This window comes from Mercenaria mercenaria, chromosome 2, assembly GCF_021730395.1.
Source record: "Mercenaria mercenaria strain notata chromosome 2, MADL_Memer_1, whole genome shotgun sequence".
NCBI classification, from domain to species: Eukaryota; Metazoa; Mollusca; class Bivalvia; order Venerida; family Veneridae; genus Mercenaria; species Mercenaria mercenaria.
In genome coordinates this window covers 63,368,059-63,388,843 of record NC_069362.1, presented here as the reverse complement: position 1 = coordinate 63,388,843, position 20,785 = coordinate 63,368,059, and the positions used below count along the sequence as shown (strand labels likewise).

At 35.9% G+C, this 20,785-nt stretch overlaps 1 protein-coding gene across 1 annotated transcript; it reads left to right on the top strand.

Moving 5' to 3' along the window:
* The first annotated feature begins 1,626 nt into the window (after positions 1 to 1,626).
* LOC128555167 (chromosome transmission fidelity protein 18 homolog) lies at positions 1,627 to 19,025 on the top strand. The gene is made up of 11 exons (XM_053536738.1): positions 1,627 to 1,736; positions 2,530 to 2,598; positions 3,125 to 3,236; positions 4,730 to 4,900; positions 5,176 to 5,325; positions 7,193 to 7,323; positions 7,689 to 7,773; positions 11,037 to 11,092; positions 16,048 to 16,162; positions 17,344 to 17,410; positions 18,167 to 19,025. Exons 1-11 carry the CDS (start codon positions 1,639 to 1,641, stop codon positions 18,271 to 18,273), a joined length of 1,161 nt encoding a protein of 386 aa, XP_053392713.1. The 5' UTR covers positions 1,627 to 1,638; the 3' UTR covers positions 18,274 to 19,025.
* The last annotated feature ends 1,760 nt before the right edge of the window (positions 19,026 to 20,785 follow it).

The window sequence follows — 20,785 nt, the reverse complement described above, 5'->3', positions numbered from 1 at the left end:
AAAACCTTGTGACCTCTCTAGAGGCCATACTTTTCATGGGATCTGTATGAAAGTTGGTCTGAATGTTCATCTTGATGATATCTAGGTCAGGTTTGAAACTCGGTCAACTGCTGTCAAAAACTAGGTCAGTAGGTCTAAAATTAGAAAAATCTTTTGACCTCTCTAGAGGCCATATTTTTCAATGGATCTTCATGAAAATTGATCTGAATGTTCAACTTGATGATATCTAGGTCAGTTTCGAAATTGGGTCACGTATGGTCAAAAACTAGGCCAGTAGGTATAAAAATAGAAAAACCTTGTGACCTCTCTAGAGGCCATATATTTCATGAGATCTTCATGAAAATTAGTGAGAATGTTCACCTTGATATCTAGGTAAAGTTGAAAACAGGGTCACGTACCTTTGGAAACTAGGTCAATAAGTCAAATAATAGAAAAACCTTGTGACCTCTCTAGAGACCATATTTTTCAATGATTCTTCATGAAAATTGGTCAGAATTTTTATCTTGATAATATCTAGGTCAAGTTCAAAACTGGGTCGCATGAGCTCAAAAACTGGGTCACTATGTCAAATAATAGGAAAAACGACGTCATACTCAAAACTGGGTCATGTGGGAAGAGGTGAGCGATTCAGGACCATCATGGCCCTCTTGTTACAAAAGCATTTTCTAGTTGTTTTGGGGTTTTTAGAGATAAAATTTATACAATGTGTATGTAATTACTTGAAAAAAATATTTCCTTAGCAGTTGGCAAGAGGCCTAAAGGTTCAGTGACTTGAATGTGATATGCATATTTTTCAGGGATGACTGTAAAATAAATGATATATGGCACTTGGATCTAGGCCACAAAGTTGGATGCTATATATGTTTCAGTCTATATTTCAGTTTTGGCTGAACTGCCCAGCCTGTGTACTAGACCAATGTTAAATGTACTATTTTCATGAATTATGCGTATCATTACACTATTTTGGATAGGACCACTCGGAGGAAATATGAAAATGAGTTATGTTGAAAGTTACCTCCCTTACACATTATTGCGTTTAATTTGACAATTAGTCATATTTTCCATTTAAGTTTATGAACAATTGTGGCATGTTTTACTTTATAAATAAATAGGACAGTTACAGTGTGTTTTCGCTTATGAGTTAATCTAATATAAAGGTATGTTTACTTCAGGTTGTAAGATACGAGAAGCTGGGGGTCAGAAAATGAACACGTTTTTTAGCACGGGTGTGAAAAGACAGACAATGATAACGTGCTTGTTTGAATACACTACAGGTAACAATACACAGTTGTCCAGCTTTGTTACTAAAAAAAAAAAAAATGGTTGTGAAATGTATGAAACAATTTAAGTGTAGATTTTAAAATTTCATGCCAGTATATTTCCTTATTATATTGTTTTTCTGAAAGTAACAAAATGCTGCCGGGATTGTTACAAAGTTATGTAATATGTTTGTATAGTACAGTTTGTAACTGACTGGTAAAAGGAACTTCGTAGTAAAGATTCTTTTTCAAATTATGCTTAAGCCATTAAAAAGTGTTTTTGGAAAGATTAGAACCCTGCTTGCAGCCCTACTTTTTCATTATATATAGAGTAAAAATATTTTACAGTTTATACATGGCCCAGTGTAAGGAGTTGAACATGAAGAATGTGCAGTCTATGGCTATAGGACAGAAGGACTCGCATAAAAGTTTATTCTCTGTATGGTACGAGGTGCTGACATTACCTAGACCTAAAAGGTATGTATCACAACATAACTATTGAATTAAATTATGTTGGAAATAGTGAATTTCTTGCGCAAGGACAAAATGGTTAAATTTTGATAAACCAATTTTTTTTGCCAGCATTTTTGGCAGTTTAGGTTTTACTTACCTTTAACATGGTATTTTGTGTTTGTTTGATTTGAAGTGTCAAGGTCGCATAATTCATTGGATGCACATATGTCAAGAATAGACTAATGTTAAGTATGTCTCTAGCATCGATTCCCCTCACAATTACAAATTTCCACAATAATAAAACGATTCAAGTCCAGTCAGAAAATTGTTTAAAGCTTTTTTGTTGCAGGGACTGATTTAAAAACAAATGTCTATCTCTTGAGCACAGTTAAGGGAGTTTCAAGTTTGAACATTCAATTGAAAATACTGTGAAATCATAAAGGTTGTTTGGATCTGCTGACTGGACAACAACCATGATATTATTATTCATTTGAGCAGACAAAAGGCATTGTACCATTTATCTTTGAGGGGCCTCCATGGCCGAGTGGCTAAGGTCGCTGACTTCAAGTCACTCGCCCCACACCAGTGTTGGTTAGAGCCTCACTCTGGGTTGTTGAATTCTTCATTTGAGGAAGCCATCCAGCTGGCATACGGAAGGTTGATGGTTCTACCCTGGTGCCTGTTCATAATGAAATAATGCATGGAGGGACACCTAAGGTCTTCCTCTAACATCAAAGCTGGAAAGTCTCCATGTGACCTTTTGTGTTGGTATGATGTTGAACCCAACAAAACCAAACCATATTTTTGTCATTTTCAGGCAGAAGTTTGTTAATGTCCAGGAAACCAGTGTAAAAGATCTTGTACTTAATACTTCACCATCAGCAAGGTAACACTAGTTTTCAGTAGGAAATACATCACATCTAGATATTGGTACTCACTTAAAAAATATATGATATAGATTTGGTATGGATGCATTGATATTGTATCCCATTGACATTCAGAAACCTTAACTTTGTATGGTAATCTAACAGCCCGCTTCACTCAGTAGGGAGAGCACAGATCTATGGATCGTGAGTTTGATCCCTGGGCCAGGCGTATGTTCTCCGCGACAATTTGATACAAGGCATTGTGTCTTAAATCATTCTTCCTCCATCTCTGATTCATGTGGGTAAGTTGGCAGTTACTTGCGGAGAACAGGATTATACAGGTACAGAATCCAGGAACACTGGTTAGGTTAACTGCCTGCTGTTAAATAACTGAAATACTGTTGAAAAACGGCATTAAGCCCAAAACAAACAAAAACTAGAGTTGTGTTCTGTATAGACTGTAGAAAACAAACTTCATATATTCCTTAATCTGCAGTTGTAACTTGTTAGTTTTTGTCTATATTTGAGTTCATGTTTTCGCTTCAGATTTAACAATGTTCTGGCTGTGGTACAGGGGGCTGGAGAATATGACAAACTAACACAGGGACTCTTTGAAAATTATCTCGACTGTAAATTCAAGGATCCTTACATGGATGGTGTAAGTAAATCCTGTATGTATATTGCAGTTGAAAAAAGGATCGTATCTGAGTTGTTAAGGTTAGGGTCGGGACGCTTTCAAAATTTTGAAACCAGTTAATCATTTGTATGAAATCGAATCGAATCGGTTAATCGGCCGCCATATTGAAAATGCTCTTCTTTCCTGATGACCGTATCGAGGTACTTCCAGCAGCTGACTTCATTAGGAACTTACGGACTTTATCGTTTGCAAGCAGTTTGATAATTAAGAAGTCCTATTTTGGTGTATTTCAGTTTAAATATATCACGACGGGCAAATCCAAGACTATGATTATGTTGATTGATGTGTTTTGGCAGAAATATACTGCAGTTCAATGTGCTGGTCAAAGAAATGTATAAAGATAAAATACAATTCGTAATGTTTATAGTTTAAGAGCGATTAGTGGTTTAGCGAAATTGAAACCGATTTCACCTAGTAATCAAATCGGATCCGATTAACCAAGTAATCATCTCAGTCCTAGTTAAGGTTGCCGACTTCAAAACACTTGCTCCTCACCAGTGGGTTTGGGCATAGAATTTTTCAAGTGGGAAGGCCATCCAGGTGGCTTGCAGAAGGTTAATAGTTCTACCCAGGTGCCCGCCTGTGATGAATAATGCACATTGGAGCACCTGAGGTCTTCATTCACCATGAAAAGCTGGAAAGTGGCCATATGTCTTTAAATTGTGTCAAAGTGATGTTAAACCCAATAAAACAAACAAGAAAATGGAGGAAACTATATCTTTGCTAGAAATATTGGAAAATTAAAAAAAAAAATTAGTTTCTGAAATATTTTATTGAATAAGGGGAGGTTGTTGACATTGTACAAAATGTATCTAAATCTTTCTGATACCATAAATTGAAAGGGAACAGAAAAGTATCCACCCATATATAATATAATAATGTAAAATATAAATATTCATGAGGGACTAATTTTTGTGTATTTCATGGTTTACTGAATCCATAAAATAAAATCCAAACAAATAAAATTCACAAATTCATATCCTCGTTTTAGTGAAAACAGGAAATTTCCCGCCTACAAAATTAAATGATTTAATGGTACTTTACACCATCACATTGGTCAGTATTTTTAGCAGATAGTCTATTAAAGATGTTAGGAAATGAGAAATTTTAAAAGCTTTGAAATGTTAAATCAGGCATTTGCTTAGTGTTATAAAAAAAACAAGAACATCCAGACCACACTGCAGCACAGTCTTGTTTAAAGTTTGAGAACTTGCATTGCTAAGAGTTTAAATTGAGCTGTCATATCTAGTTTGAACAAAACTAGCAGCTCTTGAATATTCTTTTTAAAATTGGAAGGTTGTATCTAACATTTATTTAGGAAAGAGAAATTACCTCTGAGGTTTTGAGACGGGAAACAAAACATCTGATCAGATTCACGGAAGCAATGTAAGTGCAGGAAAATATTGAAACAAATTCATAGAATTACTACTGTACATTTACTGTTTTCATTTCAGGTATCCATGGCAACAGATTGGCTGTGTTATAATGACCTTATTACCCAGTATATACAACATGTACAAGATTATAGGCTGATGCCCTATCTACCATATCTATCTGTTGTCTACCATTTTCTTTTTGCATCAAATACAGTGCCTAAGATACAATACCCTCACAGTATGGTAGATGTAAGTATCACCTTGTAGGTCCAGATTTGAGTAGTTGGTCAGACAGAATGGATAGGAAGAGTAAATTTATAGCTTGATGTTTCTTATTTCTAAAACTAGGATGTAATCCTTAAAAAAAAAATTGTGACGGACCAACTTGTAAGAATCATGTCGCCATACATATAGTTAGTTTTGTTTTGTTTTGTTTAACATTTTTGTCTGTAATATGTTTTTTTTGTCAGCATGCTTCTACTATAATGTATTTTCCATACAAAGTTGATTTATATCTTTTACAGTGTAATCAAAAGAAAACAAAATGTGAAAATCTTGTGTCATGTATGATGACGGACATCTCGCCATGTGTCAGAAAATTCATCAATGTCACAATCATAGTCAACGAGATACTTCCACCATTAATGGAGATCTCTCAGCCCACATTCAGACCAGTGAGTAAACAAGAATTCATTGTATAGCTTGTGGAATGGACTGGTTTATTATCAACATTCATTCTTGACATGAAATTTCAGTATATTTGGATATATATAGTACATTTATATTTAATTGTTAACCAGGTTTTCATTGAAAACCTGAGTTATTAGATTGGGGTAGATGTCTGTCGGGTGGGCGGGCGGCGGCGTCAAACTGGTGTTTCCGGTCAATAACTTGTTTTGGTAAAGATATTTGAATAAAACTTGGTATGTATGTAGCTTATATCAAGACAAAGGCTGGGATTGATTTTGGGGTTTCTGGGGTCAAGGTCAAGGTCACTGTTACTTGAAATAGAAAAAGGGTTTCCGGTCAATAACTTAACTTAGGAATGAGCTATCATGATGAAACTTGGTGTATAGAAAACTTATGTAAAGTTGTAGCTTGGGATTGATTTTGGGGTTTCTGGGATCAAGGTCAAGGTCATTGTTACTAAAAATAGGGTTAGGGTTAGCATATCATCTACATGCATGGAGGGATTTTGATGAAAGTTGGCACAATTGTTCACCGTCATGAGACGGAGTGTCATGCACAAGAACCAGGTCCCTAGGTCTAAGGTCAAGGTCACAGAGGTCAAAGGATACAAGAATGAAAACTTTGTCCGGAGCATATCTTCTTCATGCATAGAGGGATTTTGATGTAACTTGGCACAATTATACACCATCATGAGACGAAGTGTCTTGCGCAGTTCCCTTCTTTAGAATTACTTCCCTTTGTTGTTACTATAAATAGCTTATATTGTAACTTTTTCATTACTAGACGTAGGGAAAAATCGAGACCACTTTTCTGTAGTACAACATGCATGTTACATCCAATTTTGAGGTGTATTTTGACCAATCTCTACCTGGTAAGGATTTCTGTGTGGACTTAAAAAAAAAATTTTGTATTTTTTTTTTTTTTTTTTTTTTTTAAAGATTAACTTCCCTTAGTTGTTATTATAAATAACTTATATTGTAACCTTTTTAATAATTGACCATAGTGAAAAACCAAGACCACTTTTCTGTGGTACAACATAGTTGTTACTTTCTAATTTTAGGTGTATTTTAAGGTATCTCTACCTGGTAAGGAGTTTTTTTGTGGACTTAGAAAAACAAAAGAATTACAATGATTACTAAACAACCACAAAATTAAAATTACATCTGCAAATACAGGTGCTAGAGTAAAGAAATTTTAGGCATATATTGTGACATTCTGGCACTCTTGTTTATTCTTATGAAAAGTGTTGAAAACCTGGTTTCGTGGCATTGCCGCGTTTCTTGTCTTTATTATCAAAGAGCAAAAATTCCTTCTACCACACCAGGAGACATTTTGAATGATGTTTATTTATGTGTATTGGGATCGAAAGTTAATACTGCAAGTAACAAAATCACTGTTGGTTGAATCAAACAGTAGAGCAACAAAAGGACAGTGAGACTTCTCAGTGATGTTGCTATTCAGAGGTTTTACAGTCAAGTAGTAGGCGAAAAATTACAACAGAAAACTTCTAATCTGCCAGGTACAAATACAGTTAAAATTTGATATCTTGAACTTGCTTACCTTGAAATTCCGGCTATCACGAAGACTCTAGTCCAGTCCCAGAAACACATACACAAAATATCATTTTAAGTTGACTTTCATTTATCTTGAAATATAGCGCTCTGTCCTTTGGTGTTTGAGAAACCCAGTGGCAGCTGTATGTTGACAATTTGTTGGTTTAAACAATATTTTATTAATCACAATTCATTTACAACATGTACATATATCAAAAAGGCATACAGGATGGAGTAGGAAGCTGAAAGCTTATTTGAAACTCTCTCAATTACTTGAGACTTGAATGTTGTATTTTAGGTTAATACGCAGTTGTACAGTGCTAAAGAGAAGGAAGATCTCAGTCAACTTGTAAGGACAATGATCTCATACAACCTGACCTATCATCAGGAAAAATCTCCAGAAGGACAGTATACATATGCACTAGAACCGTAAGAGCATACATCAATTACAAGTTTCCATTTTCATATATTTATAAAATTAATCAAATTTAGTGATAGCTCTAGTTCATATTTGGAGTAGGACTAAGCTACTTGAGGTGTAAGTGGAGAAATATGAAAAAATGATATAAACAAGTGTTAATTAGATGTGAAGTAAGATATACTGATTACATCTGACCATGGGAGGTAATGAAATGTACAACACCCCTTATACCATCTAGCGACGCCTTAAGCAGAATTCAGTGATAGACTCTATGATTCTGGAAGGACCAGAAAACATAATATCATCACTTGAGTCCATCCTATTGAAGGATTTGTCTTCTGTCCAGTTTTTACAATATTTGTATATATTTCAGTCATGTGGATGAAGTGGTAAAGTTTCCAGGGTTGAAACAAACCAGACAGTTATCGTATGCTTCCAAACAGCTTGTAGCGAGAGAGGTTAGTGGCAGATAATAAATAAAATGATAGTAAAATAATGTTTACAGTTAAAACTCTATATCTCGAACTTTCTTATCTCAAATTTCCAGCTATCTCGAAGACATTTTCCAAGTCCTGTCACAAAAACGTACACAAAATGTCATTAAGTCAAATTTCAGTTATGTCAAGGTTGAACGCCTGCTCCCTTGGACTTCCAGATACTGAGTTTCAACTGTCTTTCTAGATGTTTTGTAAACCTGACTGGCTAAAAAGATACCAATATGGCAAATCAGTTTCATACTTAAGCATTTAAAAAAATGTAAAACAAAAGATGTTAAAATTTTGATTTTGCTTATTAACTTAACTTGTACAAATTCTGTTTCTTGTAGTATGGGAGTTAATTGAGTATTTCTAAAGAATGGTTAAATTCTGTAGTTATTTTCCTTGCATTGGGAGGTAGCGTTTGGTTGCCAAATAATACCCAAAGAAAGCTCAATAATGTTTCATTAATTTTCTGTCTAAAACAATTTGTACTTCAATGAATACTTCCTGTTTTTGTTGTTGGGTGTTTTTTTTTTGTTTTTTTTTAGGAATTCCCTTTGCCTTATGTCTAAAATATATCCTGATAGAAGACTTGTGGATATAAAAAAAGGGGAAAAATGTGGCCATTTTATTTGTAAATATGTTAGGGTAAATCTGTATATCTGTACTGTGCAATCATAAATTTTCGTGGGGGACTAATACTTTTGTCAGTTTTTAGCTCACCTGAGCAATGCTCAGGTGAGTTTTTCTGATCGCTCGATGTCCGGCGTCTGTCGTCTGTCGTCTGTCTGTCGTCTGTCTGTCAACATTTAGCTTGTGTATGCGATAGAGGCTGTATTTTTCAACTGATCTTCATGAAACTTGGTCAGAATGATTACCTTGATGAAATCTAGGCCGAGTTCGAAAATGAGTCATCTGGGGTCAAAAACTAGGTCACTAGGTCAAATCAAGAAAAACCTTTGTGTATGCGATAGGGGCCCTGTATTTTTCAATTGATCTTCATGAATTTTGGTCAGAATGATAACCTTGATAAAATCTAGGCCGAGTTCGAAAATGGGTCATCTCGGGTCAAAAACTAGGTCACTAGGTCAAATCAAAGAAAAACCTTGTGTATGCGATAGAGGCTGTATTTTTCAATTGATCTTCATGAATATTGGTCAGAATGATTGCCTTGATGAAATCTAGGCCGAGTTCAAAAATGGGTCATCTCGGGTCAAAAACTAGGTCACTAGGTCAAATCAAAGAAAAACCTTGTGTATGCGATAGAGGCTGTATTTTTCAATTATTCTTCATGAATATTGGTCAGAATGATAATCTTGATGAAATCTAGGCCGAGTTTGAAAATGGGTCATCTCGGTTTAAAAACTAGGTCACTAGGTCAAATCAAAGAAAAAACCTTGTGTATGCGATAGAGGCTGTACTTTTCAATTGATCTTCATGAATATTGGTCAGAATGATTGCCTTGATGAAATCTAGGCCGAGTTCGAAAATGGGTCATCTCGGTCAAAAACTAGGTCACTAGGTCAAATCAAAGAAAAACCTTGTGTATGCGATAGAGGCGGTATTTTTTCAATTGATCTTCATGAATTTAGGTCAGAATGAATTACCTTGATGAAATCTAGGCCGAGTTCAAAAAGGGGTCATCTCGGGTCAAAAACTAGGTCACTAGGTCAAATCAAGGAAAAACCTTGTGTATGCGATAGAGGCTGTATTTTCAACTGATCTTCATGAAATTTAGCCAGAATGATTACCTTGATAAAATCTAGGCCGAGTTCGAAAATGGGTCATTTTGGGGTCAAAAACTAGGTCACTAGGTCAAATCGAAGAAAAACATTGTGTATGCAATAGAGGATGTAGTTTTCATTGATCTTCATGAAATTTGGTCAGAGTGATTGCGTTGATGAAATCTAGGTCGAATTTGAATATGGGTTATCTGAGGTCAAAAACTAGGTCACTAGGTAAAATTTAAAGAAAAATCTTGTGTATGCGATAGAGACTGTTTTTTTTTCAATTGATTTTTATGAAATTTGGTCAGGATGATTGCCTTAATGAAATCTGGGTCGAATTTGAATATGGGTCATCTGAGGTCAAAACTAGGTCACTTGGTCAAAATCAAAGAAAAAACTTGTGTATGTGATAGAGGCTGTATTTTTCAATTGATCTTATGAATTTTGGTCAAATGATGCCTTGATAAAATCTAGGTCGAGTTTGAACATGGGTCATCTAGGGTCAAAAACTAGGTCATATCTAAGAAAATGCTTGTTTTTTATCACAAGAGACCAATTTTTTGGTCCAATCTTAATGAAAATTGGTCAGAATATTTGTTTCCATGAAATCACTAGGTCAAACATGTTTTACACTGTTATGGTGTGTTTCTTAGGTGAGCGACCTAGGGCCATCTTGGCCCTCTTGTTTGGTAGAGTCAGTCCACAGAATTAAAATCCAATGAAGAAGTAAAATTCCCTCTCCTTTTATGATCAGAATATGAAATCTATGGATTCTAATCCCTATGAAATAACTGTTTTGGCAAAAACCACAAAATTTCATGCCCATAAAATTAAATATGAATTCAAGCATACTTGGCTTTTGCAACATTTTTTGCATTAGTAATAGTAAAAGGTGGAAAGGACTGCATTTGCACATAAATTTGAAAGAAAGAAATTAAAGCAGTTTTATACAGATGTCCATTTATATTTTTATGCTCCCCCGATGGGCGAGCATATAGTTGCCACTTTGTCCGTCCTTCCGTCTGTCCGTCTCGCTTTTGTCTGGAGTATAACTTGAGAAGTATTAATGGCATTTGATTGAAACTTAACATAATCATAGAGACCATTGGGACAAAGTGCATTGTCAAAGAATCATAACTCTACCTTACCTAGTTTTTGAATTATCTCCCTTTATTATACAAAATAAGGCTTGTCCGGAGCATTACTTGAAAAGTATTATTGGCATTTCATTGAAACTTCACAAAATGATAGAAGCCATTGACGGGAGTGCAGTGTCAAAGAACCATAACTCTAACTTACATAGTTTTTGAATTATCTCCCTTTATTATACAAAATGAGGCTTGTCTGGAGCATTACTTGAAAAGTATTAATGGCATTTCATTGAAACTTCACAAAATGATAGAGGCCATTGACGGGAAAGTATGTTATTCCCCATATTGGGACAAGCACATGCATCGGGGAGCATCATTCGGTTTTACCGATTCCTTGTTGTTTACAGTTTCATCTAATTTTCAGATCGAGTTGGAGAAAATGAGGAGGAGTGAACTAGCTCGAGCTCCAACAAAAGATCAGTAAGTGGTTTTGCATAAATAATGCTTTATTATAGTCACTCTGCTGTGAAAGGAAAACTATTGTGTTTTATATCCTTTAATATGCTGCATACATGAAGTTGCAGCTGTGGTATTGAACTTCTTATGAAATATTTTGTTACGTCTGCCATATTTAGTGTGCGTATGACTTAGATGGGGAATTAAGGTTATAAAGTCTAACTTGGGAACTAGCCTCAAAAGCATAGCATCTGATTGGCTGTTCTGAGTACAGTCTTGAAGTTGACCAGTGGAAAGTTTGCATTTTTCTAAGTTAGGTTTTGTAGTCTTTGAGCATGGAGATAATGGTACTTAAGTTGGGGAAAATACCAGTAAGAGAAAGTCTTGAAATTATCAATTAACTTGGCAGTGCATAAGAAATTTTGTTACAGCCAATGCAATGTTCTAGATAATGAATTTTAAAAAGATGTGTAATTAAATGTACTGGAGTTTTTGCAATGAAAATCATTAAAGGTTAGGATAACTAGAGTTACAAAGGAAGGAACCATTGAATTGGCTTTTGGATACATTATTGATGATTAAAAGTATGGTGAAACAGTACTCGTGGGAGCACCAAACTCTGTGTTTACAAAACAATATCAGTCTCAGCTGATTTTTAGCTCACCTGTCACAAAGTGACAAGGTGAGCTTTTGTGATCGCGTGGCGTCCGTCGTCCGTCGTCCGTGCGTCCGTCCGTCCGTCCGTCAGTCCGTAAACTTTTGCTTGTGACCACTCTAGAGGTCACATTATTTCATGGATCTTTATGAAAGTTGTCAGAATGTTCATCTTGATGATATCTAGGTCAAGTTCGAAACTGGTCACGTGCGGTCAAAAACTAGGTCAGTAGATCTAAAAATAGAAAAACCTTGTGACCTCTCTAGAGGCCATATTTTTCATGAGATCTTCATGAAAATTGGTCAGAATGTTCACCTTGATGATATCTAGGTCAAGTTCGAAACTGGGTCACATGGGGTCAAAAACTAGGTCAGTAGGTCTAAAAATAGAAAAACCTTGTGACCTCTCTAGAGGCCATATTTTCTCAATGGATCTTCATGAAAATTGGTCAGAATGTTCATCTTGATGATATCTAGGTCAAGTTCGAAACTGGGTCACGTGGGGTCAAAACTAGGTCAGTAGATCTAAAAATAGAAAAACCTTGTGACCTCTCTAGAGGCTATTTTTTTCAAGAATCTTCATGAATATTGGTCAGAATGTTCACCTTGATGATATCTAGGTCAAGTTCGAAACTGGGTCACGTGGGGTCAAAAACTAGGTCAGTAGGTCTAAAAATAGAAAAACCTGTGACCTCTCTAGAGGCCATATTTCTCATGGATCTTCATGAAAATTAGTCAGATTGTTCATCTGATATTATCTAGATCAAGTTCGAAACTGGTCCACGTGGGGTCAAAAACTAGGTCAGTAGATCTAAAAATAGAAAAACATTGTGACCTCTCTAGAGGCCATATTTTTCAAGAGATCTTCATGAATATTGGTCAGAAGTTAACCTAGATGATATCTAGGTCAAGTTCGAAACTGGGTCACGTGGGGTCAAAAACTAGGTCAGTAGGTCTAAAAATAGAAAAACCTTGTGACCTCTCTAGAGGCCATATTTCTCAATGGATCTTCATAGAAATTGGTCAGAATGTTCACCTTGATGATCTCTAGCTCAAGTTTGAAACTGGGTCACGTGCGGTCAAAAACTAGGTCAGTAGGTCTGAAAATAGAAAAAAAATTTGTGACCTCTCTAGAGGCCATATTTTTTCGCGGGAATCTTTATGAAAATTGGTCAGAATGTTCACCTTGATGATATCTAGGTCAGGTTCGAAACTGGGTCATGTGCGGTCAATAACTAGGTCAGTAGATCTAAAAATAGAAAAACCTTGTGACCTCTTAGAGGCCATATTTTTCAAGAGATCTTCATGGAAATAGGTCAGAATGTTCACCTTGATGATATCTAGATCAAATTCGAAACTGGGTCACGTGCGGTCAAAAACTAGTCAGTAGGTCTAAAAATAGAAAAACCTTGTGACCTTTCTAGAGGCCATATTTCTCAATGGATCTTCATGAAAATTAATGAGAATGTTCAGCTTGATGATATCTAGATCAAGTTCGTAACTGGGTCATGTGCGGTCAAAAACTAGGTCAGTAGGTTGAAAAATAGAAAAACCTTGTGACCTCTCTAGAGGCCATATTTTTCACGAGATCTTCATGAAAATCGGTGAGATTGTTCACCTTGATGATATCTAGGTCAAGTTTAAAAGTGGGTCACGTACCTTCAAAAACTAGGTCATTAGGTCAAATAATAGAAAAACCTTGTGACCTCTCTAGAGGTCATATTTTTCAATGGAGTTCATGAAAATTGGTCAGAATTTTTTATCTTGATGATATCTAGGTCACATATGCTCAAAACCTAGGTCACTATGACAAATAATAGAAATAACGACTTCATACTCAGTTCAACACTGGGTCATGTGGGGATAGGTGAGCGATTCAGGACCATCATGGTCCTCTTGTTTCTGTTTTTGTCCCTTATATCTAACTTGCATGTTTAAAATAAAATGTTAAGGGAATGGGTATTTTCAAGTGACTATTCAATGCTGATGGTCAGTCTCAAATGGAATTTTATCTTGAAGTTATAGTACAGTTGAGTGATAAAAAAATTTCAATCTCAAACTCAGCCGAGACCAAAAAAAATATTTTTGAACATGGGTACTGACACAAGCTATTCATGTGATCCTAACATCCTCGTTTTTTAGCTCACCTGTCACATAGTGACAAGGTGAGCTTTTGTGATCATGCAGCGTCCGTCCGTCCGTGCGTGCGTGCGTCCGTGCATAAACTTTTGCTTGTGACCACCCTAGAGGTCACATTTTTTGTGGGATCTTTATGAAAGTTGGTCAGAATGTTCATCTTGATGATATCTAGGTCAAGTTCGAAACTGGGTCATGTGCCATCAAAAACTAGGTCAGTAGGTCTAAAAATAGAAAAACCTTGTGACCTCTCTAGAGGCCATATATTTCACAAGATCTTCATGAAAATTGGTCAGAATGTTCACCTTGATGAAATCTAGGTCATGTTTGAAACTGGGTCACGTGCCTTCAAAAACTAGGTCAGTAGGTCTAAAAATAGAAAAACCTTGTGACCTCTCTAGGGGCCATATATTTCACAAGATCTTCACGAAAATTGGTCAGAACGTTCACCTTGATGATATCTAGGTCAAGTTCGAAACTGGGTCACGTGCCATCAAAAACTAGGTCAGTAGGTCTAAAAATAGAAAAACCTTGTGGCCTCTTTAATGGCCATATTTTTCATGGGATCTGTATGAAAGTTGGTCTGAATATTCATCTTGATGATATCTAGGTCAAGTTGGAAACTGGGTCACGTGCGGTCAAAAACTAGGTCAGTAGGTCTGAAAATAGAAAAACCTTGTGACCTCTCTAGAGGCCATATATTTCATGAGATCTTCATGGAAATTCGTCAGAATGTTCACCTTGATGATATCTAGGTCAAGATCGAAAGTGGGTCACGTGCCTTCAAAAACTAGGTCAGTAGGTCAAATAATAGAAAAACCTTGTGACCTCTCTAGAGGCCATATTTTTCATGGGATCTGTATGAAAGTTGGTCTGAATGTTCATCTTGATGATATATAGGTCAAGTTCGAAAGTGGGTCACATGCCATTAAAAACTAGGTCAGTAGGTCAAATAATAGAAAAGCCTTGTGACCTCTCTTAAGGCCATATTTTTCATGGGATCTGTATGAAAGTTGGTCTGTATGTTCATCTTGATGATATCTAGGTCAATTTCGAAACAGGGTCATGTGCGGTCAAAAACTAGGTCAGTAGGTCTAAAAATAGAGAAACCTTTTGACCTCTCTAGAGGCCATACTTATGAATGGATCTCCATAAAAATTGGTCAGAATGTTCATCTTGATGATATCTAGGTCAAGTTCGAAAGTGGGTCACGTGCCATCAAAAAGTAGGTCAGTAGGTCAAATGATGAAAAAACGTTGTGACCTCTCTAGAGGCCATATTTTTCAATGGATCTTCATGAAAATTGATCTGAATGTTCACCTTGATGATATCTAGGTCAGTTTCGAAACTGGGTCACGTGCGGTCAAAAACTAGGCCTGTAGATATAAAAATAGAAAAACCTTGTGACCTTTCTAGAGGCCATATTTTTCGTGAGATCTTCATGAAAATTAGTGAGAATGTTCACCTTGATGATATCTAGATAAAGCTCAAAACAGGGTCACATACCTTTGAAAGCTAGGTCAATAGGTCAATAATAGAAAACCCTTGTGACCTCTAGAGACCATATTTTTCAATGGATCTTCATGAAAATTGGTCAGAATTTTTATCATGATAATATCTAGGTCAAGTTCAAAACTGGGTCACATAACCTCAAGAACTAGGTCACTATGTCAAATAATAGAAAAAACGACGTCATACTCAAAACTGGGTCATGTGGGAAGAGGTGAGCGATTCAGGACCATCATGGTCCTCTTGTCTTATGTTCTCTCTGTACGGTTCATTCGAAACCCTGGATAACTTGAGCATTTTGAACATTCTCCTGCACGTTTGACAATCGGTATTTTAACCTTTAGCCTGCTGGCGGCAGTTGTATCTGCCTTTGCGATCAGTGCAGACCAAGATCAGCCTGCACATCCATGCAGTCTGATCATGGTCTGCACTGTTCGCTATTCAGTCAGTAAATTTTCAGTGAACATCCCTTCAAATAATAAGTGGTATTGTCCAGATTGAATGATGGACAAGTCCATTTAAGAAATTTAGCAGGCTAAGGGTTAAATAGTGTTTATATCAAAATCTGAATTAAACATTATAAGCCACTAATTTAACTAATTGTTGGTTAAACTTTCATGAGTGTTTATAATTTTTGTAGTGATAACTGGGTTTTATTTTAACCTTTATCCATTTTAAAGAGAACCAGGAAGTAAAACACCTTCGAAGGGTAAAGAAGTTGAAACAAAGACACCAGCAATACCTAACCATCTACAGAGATTGACAGCTAAACCTCTCGGCAAACAGGAGGAAGCTGTAAGTACAGTTACATAGTAAACTGAATGCTAACTTTGTTATGGGATGTATTATGTTGTAACGCCTGTGTCCATTTGTCCATCCGTCTGTCTGTTAGCAATTTTGTGTCTTCTCTGTAACTCTTGAACCCCTTGAAGGATTTCGAAGAGACTTGACACAAATGTTCACCACATCAAGACGACATGCAGAGCGCATGATTCGGATGGCTTGCATCAAGGTCACACTTAGGGGTCAAAGGTCATACCTTCGGGCATATATTGCTACACATTATGTTTTAACAGAAATTTTTTGAAATAGAAATTGATGAGTAAATTTTTAAGAGTTGTCTTTCTGTTTAACTTTTAAGAAATTGTATGAATATGGGCCTAAATAGTTATAGATTCTAACATTAACAAGCTTCACAGTTACTTCTAAGTTACTTTAGAAATTCTTAGAAACTTAGTTTATTATTCCTCATTTTTTGTTGGACTTTTTAGAAAATATAAACTTGAGTTAGCTGTGGTGTACAACAAAAGCATTTTTGCAGTGTAAATTGTTTGAATCACTTGTGTGGATGTAGTTGTTCTAAAGAAATTAAATTTTGCTTAAGAAGACTTCTACTAAAGATACATAATTAAAAGCACTGACCTCCAGATTTTGGCTAAAAAAAAGATCTTTCTTTCAAATTGAAGTTTGGTCATATCATGAACATTAGAATATGAGTTTTTGTTTTAAATAACTATTTTAAAAATGCCAAATCAAGGCAAAAAGATGACCGCTTTGGAAATTGAACCACTGCAGCGATAAAGAAGTTTTCCGCTGTTGTTACCAATACAGGTATAGAGGCTTTAGTGTTCAATGTGCGTAACATATAGATATTTATAATCGAGGCAGTTTACCTCGCCTAAAGCATTACAAACACTTTTCGATTTTCATCGTAAAATGTAGTAAGAACAACTAATTGTCATGTATTTCTGTAACATATAGTCTGTCAGTAATTAAGTTTCAAAGCATTCTTGTGAAATATAGCATTAATTTCCAGATATATTAAAAAAGTATACTTTTTGTTTTCAAACGATCTGGAGGCCAGTGCCTTTAACTTAAAGTCCATTTCCCTTTGCCAGTCTGACTGTACTTGTGGATGTAAAATCCCAACAGTCAAAGCCTAAAATTGTATGATGAAGTGATATTTCTATTTGCAGCAAGTGAAGGATTTCTTTGGTCGCATTTTGAAGAAAACCACGCCAGAAACTAAATCTAAAAAGTCAGGTAGGGTTTCTGTTCTCTGATACTGCTTTCATTCATTTCAGTCTTAGTTTATTTTCTGACCACTTTGGCTAACGTATCTTTGAACCTCACTTGAGGCACTGAATTCTTTGTGAGGAAGTCATCCAGCTGGCTTATGGAAAGTTGTCGGTTCTACCCAGGTGCCCTCCCGTGCCATAAACAATGTCTGAGGGTGGTTGCGGGGGGGGGGGGGGCCTTCTTGGGTGTTCCTCTACCATTAAAGCTAAAAAAAGGTCACTGTATGACATAAATTTTGTAGGGTTGACTCTTAAACCCTGCAAAAAAAAAAGAGAATAATGTTCTAAGTGAGCAACATTATTCCAATCTTCAGATATGATCTTAGTCAATACCTTCTCTAAAAACAGCTGATTGAAATCAGACTGGGGGCCTTAGTGCTTAAGGTCGCCGACTTTAAATCACCTGCCCCTCGCCGATGTGGGTTCGAGCCTTGTTAGAGACGCAATCTTCATGTGAAGAAGCCATCCAGACGGTTTACAGAAAGTTGAAGGTTCTACCCAAATGTTCGCCAGTGAGGAAGTAATGCAGGGAGGGGTACAGGCTTGGGTCTTCCTCCTCCGTCAAAAGCTGGAAAGTCGTCATATGACATATGATTTTGTCTGTGACATTAAACCAAAAAAAAAAATACAGGAAAAAATAAAGTCGGCAGTAGTTCAAATCATCCATATGTTTTACCTTAATTGATAATGTTTATAAAAAATATTCTCTACTTTCTTTCAGAGACAGGAATCAAGACAGATGTGCTGGCCACAGATATCTGGTTCCATTTTCAACAAGGTTATTCTAATGCTGTACGCAGAAATGTAAAAGTGAAAGAGTTCTTTTGAACAGTTTATTCACGTAAGCTTGGAACTAAACAAAACTAGAAAGTATTGCATTGCGTGATAAACTTGTATACATGGAAAATGTTATGGAGGTTCTTAACAATATAGTGATATTATTTGAGAATATTGTGTAAAAGTTGCAGTCACTACCTTGTTTAAATTACACTGACTTGTGTGAAATACCACCTGTGAATATATAAAATGTGATCTGGCTAAAAAGATCTTTAGTTTTTAGCTCAAGTGTATGGATTTGTGTAAAAATAAATGGAAATGGAGATATTAAAAAAAGAAAGAGAGAGAAAATACTTACGTGTATGGATAAAAAACCTGATTTCTGTTCAATATATTTTAATGAAAATGTAAGATAAGGTATTTATAAATGGGGGATATTTTGATCAAACAAACTTTCGTTTATTTAATGACTCGAGGGCCGAATGCGAAACTGTTATAACTTTATATTGATAAAAAAACAAGATACAATAATTTCGTGCCCAGCCCTCTGTGTTTTTATGGTTTTAAGCACGAGTGAAGAATATTTGATATTTTACCAGATATATTTCTGGCACTGCTATATTTCAACAATTCACTGGAAAAAAACAACATGTAATCAGATCAGAATTTCTCCATTAATGTCCATGATGGTGGAATTAATTGAAGACTATAAATATAATGTGCATAAGTGAAATATATATTCTTTATTGTATTTATTCTTTGATTGTTTGGGATAGATGAAATAAATTAAAGTACTTTTGGCAGATTATCTGTTTGCATTATTAAAATAATATTCCAGTCTCCATTTCTTTGTACAATTCCCATGGTAACACTAAACATAGAGGAGAACTTCATTGGCTCAAAATTCCTATGTCAGTGAAAGGTAAAATGCCAGCAGTCATAATTGCACATGAAACAGCAGCAGCCATAATCACACAGTGGCAAAGGCCTAACTTCAATTTTATCATCCCACACCAACATTCAAATATGCCGAGGTTGTAGATCGTAATTTGAAATTATTCAGGTCATAGATAAATATTTGTGGTAGACCAGACATTAATCGTTCTGGTGGGGCACCAAAATGCCTAGTAAAGATTTTTTAGTTCAGGTCGGTTGGCTTACTATTTTACAAGCTCTGGTTTTCTAAATATAAATCTTGATAAGTTACTTTTCCTGTTTTATGTCGTGGTCCATGAATGCCAAGTGCCCGAGCAAAATGTTGATAAAAGATTCTGATCTGCAATGTACCCATACTATTTCTTGACTGAACAATATATAAGCAAGGTAGAAAAGATTTCAGGCCACACTCGGTGTATATTTGTGCTATGACTGCTAATGTAGTTCATACGAACAACCAGTCGGAGGATGCCGAAATATTTCGGAAATTGGCGAAGTTTTTTTATGGGTCCCATTACCTTAAATATCCAGCAGATTGTTAAAAAATAATGTTTCCTCGATTTTTGCTACAATTGTCTTGGATCCAATGTTATGGAAAATATTGAAATCGTAGACACTTGCAAAAACAAAGTGCTAAAGGGACGTGACACTGGTGGAATAAAGGGTGAAAAAATTAAAGCCCTCTTAAGGTGGAATGCGCCTAATTTGAAGTAATTGGGTTTCGTTTCGAAATTTTGATTAATATAAAATTCAGCATATTCCTCATAGACTGCGTATTTTACTTTTTTTTGATATTTTTGCAACTTTTCCCCCTGCAAACCTTCAAAAACGGCCAATGTTTCTCATTTAATGACGATTTGTTAATTTTGTCATGCTGTGAGGGCTAAAACAGCACCGAGTCCAAGATATGATTTAAATGCAAACATTCTGGATTTTTTATAGTCGAAACCATAACTCATTCCGTTAATTCCAGACGATAATATTGATGTATGATTGTAAAAAACTTCACAGAATATATCGTATGCTTCGAAGAGTATAATATTCTGTCAGTCCCTTTAAAACGTTTGAATCTCCAAGAGACACCATCCCTAACATGTTTACCTGGACAGCCATAGTTCAGCGGTCAAGGTCACGGAATTCTTCGCAATGAGATGTATGTTGTGGTGTGATGAAGCTATTGAAACTTTGAAAATCACAAGACATAAATAGTGTCGGCGTGACTATTTAAAGCCACAGAACACTGTAAAACTCGAACATCTGCATCAAAGCAGTGCAACCGCACGATTCATACTCACTAAAATTTTCAAACCTATTTTTGTACACAAGATTTGGTCGTTGTATAGAAAATATGGAATAGGTCTAGTGATGATAGCCGCTCATCTGTCATGGCAACTGAGTCGTAGCGGGAAATCCATCTGGGCGCTCTTACTTCTATGATTGTTAATCTGTGTTTGCAGTCCCGGGTTTACATGGAATGTTGATCTACGACATAGACTTCTCTGTACTGCATGTTGATCTACGACCTGAACAAATTCGAATGTTGATCTACGACCTGCCCCATGTGGTTCTGGGACGATCTGTGTATGAAAAGAATTGTAACCACTGCCTTACCCTTGCATGATCGTAA

Bases quoted from the DNA above. Each gene is read 5' to 3' on its own strand.
- LOC128555167 (XM_053536738.1), top strand. From the start codon at position 1,639: ATGAAGAATGTGCAGTCTATGGCTATAGGACAGAAGGACTCGCATAAA. The intron at 2,599-3,124 runs GTAACACTAGTT...TTTTCGCTTCAG, and splicing joins AATACTTCACCATCAGCAAG to ATTTAACAATGTTCTGGCTG. The intron at 3,237-4,729 runs GTAAGTAAATCC...TTTTCATTTCAG, and splicing joins AGGATCCTTACATGGATGGT to GTATCCATGGCAACAGATTG.